The sequence below is a fragment of the Pteropus alecto genome, unplaced genomic scaffold, assembly GCF_000325575.1.
Source record: "Pteropus alecto unplaced genomic scaffold, ASM32557v1 scaffold102, whole genome shotgun sequence".
In the NCBI taxonomy this organism is placed as follows: domain Eukaryota; kingdom Metazoa; phylum Chordata; class Mammalia; order Chiroptera; family Pteropodidae; genus Pteropus; species Pteropus alecto.
Window position 1 is genome coordinate 346369 of NW_006432224.1, and position 9555 is coordinate 355923.

Here is a 9555-nt window from a genome sequence, read left to right on the forward strand (position 1 = left end):
TGCCCTGAGCCGGCGGCGAGGCAGCAAACGCGGCCGCTCAGCCGGCAGCCCCAGGCGTGTCTGACGGGCAAAAGCTTCGCGCCCGACAACCCGGCGTCTGCAGCTCCTCGGCAGTGACCATCCACGTGCCCGTTGTCTCCCGGGCCCTAAAGGAAAGCAGCGTGGCCACTGCACGGGGGCCTCAGGGGCCTGACTGTCGCCTCTGCCCCCAAACCCCTTGCACGCTCCGGCCCCCCCCTGCCCCCCCCCCATCTCCACACTCCAGGCTGCAGAGCCGCAATTATTTGTCTCTTTCTGGCCAACGAGCGGTCGGTTTGGCATAAGCTAGAGCAAAAAACAATTAAAGATGAGCAGAGCTTCCCAAGAAAACCGAGATGCCGACAGCGGGGAGGTTAGTGATATTTTCACGGTGATGAAGCTGTAACCTCAGGCTGCCTTTGCCCACTGTATCTGCACCGCGTGAGACATATTCAAAGGAGTCGGAGATTTTAAGAAAATCCCTGCAGTCAACATTCTGGGCACGGCAGGATGTGGCTCCAGCAATGCGATTCGGTTGGCGGTGACAGCCAGAAGCCATGACATTTGAGTCCAGGGTGGGAGCCCCGTCTGAGAAGCACAGCGGGACACGGTGTGTGGGCCCAGAACGAAGCCAGCGGAGAGGAGATGAGGGACCCGGCACTTCCAGCCATCGGCGAGGGGACCCGCGGCTCCGAGACGACGAGGCTGAGTGACGTCGCACAGTCCCAAACTCGAAATGAGGGTGTCGGCGTGAACTCCGGCGGTATTTCGGCTTTAAAAAAACCATTTTCCCTCGACCGCCCCACTGAAAAAGCCTAGAGCCAGCGTCATATCTGGGAGAATCGAGTGCCCCCATCACCCAGAGGGTGGGCTCTGCATGATGCTGGGCAGTGGACTGGTTTGAAGAAGGAAATGCAGAAGATAAACCTAGAATCCCTTGTGATACCCGGATGCGAATAATCTTTTAAAGACTTTGAAGGTTCATCCTAAGGGATTCGGAGGGAATTTCCACATCTTTCCCCTGGCTAAAGATAAGGCAATTGGTGGTTCAGAAAGAACACGTACAACGGATTAAACTCTATCAGATATGTTTTTCCACATCTCCAGAGAGGGATTTTTAAAATTTATTGGTCATCTTTGCAAAATAATGAGCTGGTTCTCCAGCACCCTCCAAACTGGTAAATAAAGGGAGAAAAACATTCGAGTCTTTATCTCGGCTTTTCTGCACAAACTGCACCTCGGGGAGCCCAGGCAACAGGGAGCTGATAAGAAGTTTATTTTTATAAAGTTTCATATTCTCTGCCGCCGCTAACATATTTCATTCACGTAGAAGCTTGTATTCTAAACCAGATTTTTAATTTTGATAAAATTGGTCTCTCCTGGATGTAAATGATAAAGAGACCCATTTCTGAAGGCGAGGAGTGAGCATCCTAGATTTCAGGCTAAAATCGCGAAGCCGTTAAAAATCCGGCGGCACACGCCTCCGCTGGGCGTGGACGGGGCGTGCGATCGTCCAGCCCCCCCGTGTCTCGCCGCTCTGCCCAGGTCTTAAACCTCAGGAATACGCCCCCTCCACAGGTACCGGCCCCACCAGGTGACAGACGGAGCAGCCCCGTCCTCACCCGACCCTCGTTAGGCGGACACCCTGGCCCGAGGTCACCGCATCAATCTGCCCGTCGCTCACGACTCTGTATTCTGTGCAGCAAGAGGTCTCGTGTCCAGTTGTCCTGTGATAATCGGATCTATTTGCGGACAAGCAAGGATCAAAAAAAAACCAGAAAAACAAACCACAGAAAAACACAGAAAGCAAAACAAACGTGAAGAAAAAGGAAATTGGAAGGAGTGGGCACGACGCACAGAAATACTGTGCGATAAACCGTTACGAACCGTCTCGGAGAAGGAAACGAATGATCGCATTCGTGACAGCTGAAGAAACACTCAAACAAAAAGAGCTTTTGGGGGAAAAAAAACCCAAACGAACAAGATGGTCCAAAGTAGACGAAAACGGGCGCTGTAATAAATCCAGCGGAAAGTGACCCCACAGGGAGGTCTGACCACGCGTCCCCGCCTGGGCCGGTCACGGTGGGGGACACACAGTGGGGGCCACGCCCAGGCCGCTCCCTTCTCTGGCCACAGTCTCCCCCAGCCCCGTCCTTGGCCGTCGTGCATCTCGGCTGGCACAGCTCCGACGTGGCGGAGTCAGACCCCCGACGGGGCAGCTGCCCTGGAAGCCGCTGCCCCCCCACCTGCGCCGGGTCCTCCCTACACCCCCCTCTTAATCTCAGCCGCGTAAGAGAAACCGCAGACTGTCCCTCTCGGGAGCGTGCGGCGTCCTGGTTCCCGGCAACCGTCGTCAGATAAACTCTGACCAATGTCCCGCCCAGGGCTGGACGCTTCTTACATTGGCAGAGAGCAGGAAATCTACGGCCGAAGATTAGGGGAAGAAGAAGAGCCGAGAAATCTGGCCAAAGAGGGGGCCCCTCCGAAGGCGTCCGAACCGCGGGACCTCGGGAAAGTCGGCCCGGAGGGACACGCGGGAGGGAGCGCGTCGGGCGCGTTCCGAGCCCCGCCGGCGTGTGCGCACGTGGGAAGCGGTCTGCGGCTGGAAAGGATCTCGATGGCTGGATCATTCCCCCGGTCCCAGTCCCGGGAGACAGCGAACACGCTCACTCGTCGCTCGGGAGCGGTTAGTCGACGCATCGGCAGCACGAAAACATCGCAAAACCGTGTTTTGTCAAAAAATGGAATGACGCGAGAAAATGCCTCAGACGCAGGGTTAAGCGGGATTTTTTTTTTTTAATAGGACATCCAGATTCGGTCCCTACATCCACGGCGAGCACGGAAGTCGTCGCCCCCGATTTATTACGAGAAGGTGGGACGCACCGAAAGTGAGCGACCTTTCTTGGACCCGTCGGCTGCACGGCCGTGTATGACATTCCCATCGGGTCCTGAGCCGCAGAGGGCAAGGACCCGGCGCCTGTCCCCACCTGGGCAGACCGGCTCAGTTAAGGCCCGGGGCGGAGGACGGAGCTGAGGCCGGCTCGACGTCCCGCGGGACAGGCAGGCCGAGCCCCGGTGGGGTCCGCGTAACAGAGCGGATACAGCGCCCGGCTCATCCCCTGAGCCGTCCGCATTTCCGCACTGAGGGACCGAGCGAATAAACGAGAGAAAAGGTTCAATGCACCCAACCGCCAAACTACACCGAACCGACAGCCCGCCAGGCAAGTCCGCGTCCCACCGAGCCTGAGCGAGCAGCGTCAGACTCAGACCCGGGGCCAGCACGTCCCGCCGTTACCGGCCCGTGCTTGGGACGCGAGAGGTGCCTCTGGACAGCGACGGCACCCGGCCCATTTGGATCAGCTTGTCCTAGCGGCACGTTCGATTCGGTCAAGTGCCACAGGCGAAACGTTAGAAAACAAGACGTCTCCGAGAAAGAACATGCTCGAAATCCTTGTTTTAAGGGAGAATAAACAGTGAACACTCCACAGAAACAAGCCGAGGAGGGTTATTTTCCATGTGACTTCACAGTTCGTTAGAAGTCGGTTTGTTCCCTTCCCCAAACACCGTACGGCGAGGGACACCGCGTTCTCTGCGGCCTCCAAACGCACGCAGGCTGGAGCGAAATGGCCCCGGCCTGGCCATTTCCACGTGCCGACTGCCACAGCCCCGTGGGGTCCCGGCCGGGCTAAACTTTTGTTCATTAACACAAGGGCTTATTTATTTTCCCACTAACCGAGAAAGCCTCGCCGGGAGGAACCGCCTGACAAAGACCACTGAAAAGGCGTATGTTCTGTGTCGAACGCGTTTATAACAGCCGGGGGCCCGGGGGGCGGGCGCACCCCGGCGATCGATGCGGGCGCCTCGAGTGGGCGCGAGAGAACAGAACAGCGAGGGGACTTCGCCGGGCTTGACGCGTCATCGCACGGACGCTGGTTACGGCGGCCGTGGAAAGTCGCTGACTTCTGAATACAGCGAGATTTAGAGCCGTGGGGAACAGGTTCCTTTCTCGGCCTCGGTCCCTGGGCTGTCTATACACTGGGCCCGTCGCGGCTGAGCCCTCCTTCGGCAGAGGCACCCGCCGAACGGGCCTGCCGTGGCCACCCAGGGTCCACGGGCTCCTGCTCCGTCTGTGCCCGAGTGGAGGCCTCGACTTGAGGCTTTGACAGCAAAGGGCCGTAACGCGTCGTTTCATCCTATTTAAAAGGTCTTTTTCGGGCTCTTAACTGATCGAAGCCCCGCGGGTGGGACGAGGCAAGATGCATCAGTCGGGGTTCCCCGGAGTGCAGACTGTGATTGGGTCACGGGGTGGTGGGGGCTGGCCAGACCTGAGCTCTGTGGGGACAGGTGACCAGGTGGACACTCAGGAGAGCCCGGGGTGTGGTTCCAGGCCACGCCCAGACGCAGATCTCATCGAAGGCCTGCGGGCTCGAGGCATCGAGGCTCGATGTCCCAGTTTGAAGGCCACTGGGCCGGAAGAATTCTCTTCCTCGTGGGCGGGTCAGCCCCACGCTCTAGCCCGCCCTCACCTGATGAGATGAGGCCCACCCCCTGGGGAGGGCGACGTGCTGGACTCAGGCCACAGAGGCGAATGCCCATCTCGTCCAGACACACCGGGATCCCGTCTGACCCAGCGTCTGCACCGCTCGTGGCCCGGTCAAGGCGACACATGATTTACTCGCCATCTGCTGGGCGGTCGGAACCCGTGGGAGCCCTTGGTGGATTTGAACGTGGCACGCGTTTAAGCATCCGACGGTGTGACGACTGAGCCGAGGGGCCAGGCCCGCTGCCCCGGTGCGTGTCCGGCTGCGGACACACTCCACGCCGCACACCCGGCTCTCTGAGCCCCGCCTGAAACGCCGCGGGGCCGCCGAGGACGCGTCCCGCCTTTGACTCGCAGAGCCGTCCGCGGCGGATCGAGGTGCGGCCAGCGGGTGGCCGCGAAGCCCAGGAAGCCACCGGCGGTCTCGGGAGACAGTGCGTGCGTCTCGCCCCCTCCCTCCGGCCCCCTCCCCACCGAGGTCAGCGCAGGAAACAGCCAATGAAGCCATAAGGAAGTGCCCTGTCATCGCAAAATAACACACTTGGTGGCTTCGCGCGCCCGGACACTGATGTCCCCGAGTCTGGAGGTCACGGGCCGAAGCGCCAGGGGACGAGCCTTCCCTGCCTGCTCCATGTGTCCCCGCGGACCCCGGGCCATCGACTCCAAGACACACGCGTCCTCGCAAAGCCCCCGGCCCTCTCGTGTGGCTACAAAACGTCCCCTTGCTGGGGACACGGCTCAGCCGGGCGGAAGGCGGAGGGGGCTGTCACATGTTCTGATGGGTTTTTGGAATTTAGAAATCGAGGACTATTTCATGTTTATATAAATATATCGGCGTTTTCATTTTTCTTGGGAGAAGCTAACAAATCGGCGGCCCCCCCACCAGCCGCGCTCGCCGTCGGGGGCCCCCGCGTGTGCGTCCGCGCTGGCGTCTGCCTTTGCCCCGTCACCCTCTCCCCCGACATTTCCGCTCACGGTGCGAGTTCGGTTCTAAATAAACATCACACATTTCTTCACTCCGAGAGCTTGGGAGAACTTAACAGGAGGAGATGGGAAAGGATTGTGCTGGAGGCAGGTGGAGGAAACGGGTTTCCCAGACGCAGCGCGGTGGGACCCAGGAGACGCGCCCGGGTCCCCTCAGGCTGTCGCCCCGTCACAGTGCTTCCCTAAAACCCGCCGGGAGGATGAAAGATCTTTACATCGTGTGCGGCTCTTTTTTTTTTTTTTTTAAATAAGGATTCATTTTATTCTCGATGGAAAAAAACATCATGACAAAGATGATCTATAATCGAATCCGTAACAAAATTAAGCGTTCAGTGAGTCGAACATTCTGTATTTAAAATTCAAGTCCACAAACGTTCAAGAATAATGAATTTGGGGTAAAAAGGAGACTGGCAGAAAGGAACAAGACATCTTTCTGACAGGTGGTAAAACACAGAGTTAATTTTTCTTTAATGCTCGGGAGAAACACACGTAAAGGTCATTGGAGGAAGACTTACGCTGTGAGTCGGATGGGACTCGGACTGAAAACTATTTTACAATTTGCCAAGAAACCGAAGTGTTTGCGTTTTTCCTGAGAGTCCTTCCGGTGGCCCGGATCTACCTTTAAAAGCCATAGACACGCACAAAAAAAGGCCACCGAGGCGTCGCGAACAGGCCGGGACGAACGTGGTGCATTAAACCGGTGACATCCGGTGTTCAGAGGGTGCCCGACGGGCTGCGTGAACCTCTGCGGCCTCAGCAGGACCTGCGGCTCCAGCGAGGGTCGGGGACAGGGGCATCTCGGAACCAGCTGCAAACGGCCGAAGGGCTCCCCCCGAAACCTGACGTTTATTGTAAACAGCCAGCGCCACCGTCATTTACTTCAGCTCCCACCGAGCGACGCTGCAGAGGTGTGTCAGGCAAAGTCAGTCCCTTTCTGGGACTGCGCGGAGGCGGCCAATGCCACTTCCCACAGAGAGCACTTTGCTCTTGAAAGGTATAAACCTGAGAGCGACACGTCTAAATTGACCAGGACTTCATGTGGAAAGAGAAGGAAGCCACAGGACGCTGCGGCCGCCTCTCCAGCTCCCCGCAGAGGCCCCGGGGTAAAAGCTGGGGGGCTCCCAGGCCGCTTTCCTGCCCCTTCTCCAGGAGAAGCCTGTGCAGCGCTTGGCTGACCCCCCGGCGGGTGTGGCCCCGGCGGATGGTCACTCAGCGAGCAGCTCAGTCTGTTTTGTCCTCGTCCCTATTCTGCGACTTGTCCGGAAACCAGAACCTCGCACCACACACCCTTTATCAAAACGACAGAAAGCATGTGAAGGCCCATGGGGTGTCACACGTGAGAGGGACAGAGAGCCACCTCCTCCGTCTGCAGGACAGAGAGGAACTGTCCCCGAGTCCTCACCCCTGACAAAGCACCGCTGACCGGCCGGAGGGGACGCGGCCTCGGGGGGTGAACCGGCATCTCATGGCCCCTGGAAAACCGACGTCCAATCAGGACCTCTCAGGACAGACGGAGCCGCAGCCAGGGCGGCCGGGACAAGGAGGAGGGGGACACGCAGCAGCCCGGCCCGAGGCGTCGGGCCCCTCACCGAGGACGGAGCTCGGGGGCAGCAGATCACTCGGCTTTCCAGCCACGAAGCAATGGGACAGCCCGGGGCGCTGGCGCGGGGAGGAGGTCCCCTCCCCACCCCCGTCACCAGCCCGTGCGTGCAGCCCCTCGGGGTGTCCTGGTCCCTCGTCCCCTGTGCTCCTCCCGGGCGCCAGGCGGCGGAGAGGCCTCTGCGTGATGCTCACGTCACCTCGCACGCAACGCGGTAACTCCACAGAGTTCCTGGCGTCGGGTCGCCTGCTAACGCACGACCTGCTGACCTCGGAGGTCTCGGGGACCTTCCGAGGCCACGCGGGGCCCTGGGGGCTGCTGCGTAACACGCGGCGATGACAGGTTCCGAGGGCCGGAAGGGCCTCCGGCTGTCGCCCAGCGAGCCACCTCCCGGGGCAGCCTGCCAGCCAGCGCGTGTGCGAGGCGTGAGGGTCACCGGGTTTAAACAAGGCGGCCGAGCCCGGGCCCACGGCACCGGCCCGTTCTCCAGGGGCCTGTCACCCGTCCAGCGCAGCCGGAGGCCGGCTCTCAGCAAACACGGCCCACGAGTGCCGCTTGGACACGGGGTGCTGGATGCGTTGTCACCCACGGGGGCCCCTCACGGAGACGGGTGACAGGCCAGAGGAGGCTGGGCGGTTCCAGGGGGAGATGGACGGGGACAGAGTTCACGGGTCCTTTAACCCTCACGTGAATCCCCTCCAGACGCCTAAACGTTAACGCTCAGCGAAACCTCTATCTTCTGAGTTTGACCCGAGTTACAGGGAAACGGGCTTTGCCTGCCCCCTCGGGGACGGGGACGGGGACGCCGGGCGCCTCCGCTTCCCGGCGTGGCCCCGAGGACGGCTCTGTCTCTGGACCGTGGTGTCGTCAGCGAGGAGGGGGCCGAGCAGAGGGAGGGGCGAGAGGCTCATCAGTCGTCAGAGGTCCTGAGAGGGTCTCAGTGCCATGGGCTCGTGAGCTCTGAAAGGGACCGAGAGGCCCCTGCGTGCACGTCTCCTCCCCGACCGTGTCCCCAGCACGGAGGACGCCACCGGGCCCTCGGTGACAGGGAGCGGTGGCTCCGCCCTGGGGGAGCACCGGTGTGGCCTGCCGGCGCCCGGGGCCCAGCCTCTGCTTTGTCCCCGTTCTGGGCCCTGCAGGAAGCCGAGTGTGGGACGGGAAGCTGGGAGGGGTGCGGTGGGACCCACACAAGGACGTCAAACGTGACAACGAGAAGCAGAGACCGGGCAGCGAACCGCGAGCGGCCCCCTCCCCAGGGACGGGCTCCGGGGTGCGCACCCAGCCGGCCCTGCCCGTCCGCAGGTCCTGGGGCGCAAACGCCCTTTCGTTCACGGCACCTCCCCGCCGATGCCCCGTCTCCAGTCCACGGGGACGAGGGCGGTTTCTGTCCCCGTGACTGTGCTTTACCCCTACATGGAACCTCGGTGTCGCCAGCGAAAAGCCGGGCACTGAGAACACCTGGCTGTGGACAGGGACCGGCTGCTGCAGACTGGGAAGGGTCACTTAACATCCACGGACACTCCGCAAAAGGACGCCCCGAAGTCAGCACACTGCATTCCCGCCCAGCCCCACGACCCCGGATCCAGGAGCTGGCAGGGCAGAGGGAAGGCCTGGCAGAGGGGACCGCCCGCCGCCCGCATCTGCAAAGCGGTGGCACCTGCCGGTCGTGTCCCCATAGACGCCCGCCAGCTCGTCCCCACGTCCCTAACGGGACAGGGAAGGACACGGACACAACCAACGGTCACCCCTGGAGCCCGCTCTGCCCAGTTGGGGAAATCGCCTCTCAATGCCGTTAAAAAACGCTTCCTCCCGTTAAAAAAAGGCACCTCGTTCAGCTTCGGGGTCAGACTCAAGGCGGACGTGTAAGCGGGGTCACCTGAGGTCCCTCCCCAAGAAACACGAAAAGGCGAGTCTTTCGCTTCTTGAAACGACGAACTCAGAACCCAAAGGTGTCACTTCAGTCCACCCCCGATACGAAGGTCACAGGTAGCGGGAAGCTGCAAACCCGCAAAGTGTCATCCGAAAACCCGTGTGCGTGACCGGCGTGTAGAATGCGGGGCCGGACGCTTTGGAATCGCCAGAGGGACCGGCCGCTGCCACTGCCACCAGCTCTCCTCGACGGTCACCATTTTCAAGACCGAAACGACCGACGCATGCTACAGACTTAGGAAGTCAGCGTGTTCTCAGCCTGCATCCCAAACCCACAGCAGAAGCTGAGAACCGGCCCGAAGGCCGTTCCGTCGGAGGAAAGCCGGGTCTCACCATGTTGATGGAGGACACGGGGCCGATGCTGTTGACGTAGATGTCCACGTCGATCACGGTCGGCTTCACTGCGGAGAGAAAATGCACGCGTGTTAGCACGTGTGAGAGGCCGGGGCGCGCTCCGTGCCGCCCCCGCCCCCCGCTCCCGCCC

At 60.7% G+C, this 9555-nt stretch overlaps 1 protein-coding gene across 1 annotated transcript in view; it reads right to left on the reverse strand.

Annotated features, from left to right (window-relative positions):
• GABRG3 (gamma-aminobutyric acid type A receptor gamma3 subunit) overlaps nucleotides 1-9555 on the reverse strand; it is a 59705-nt gene that overhangs the window by 33426 nt on the left and 16724 nt on the right. Inside the window, exon 4 of the mRNA XM_025043519.1 lies at nucleotides 9405-9472. Coding sequence (XP_024899287.1) covers nucleotides 9405-9472 — 68 coding nt within the window. The remainder of the gene's footprint in view (nucleotides 1-9404; nucleotides 9473-9555) is intronic.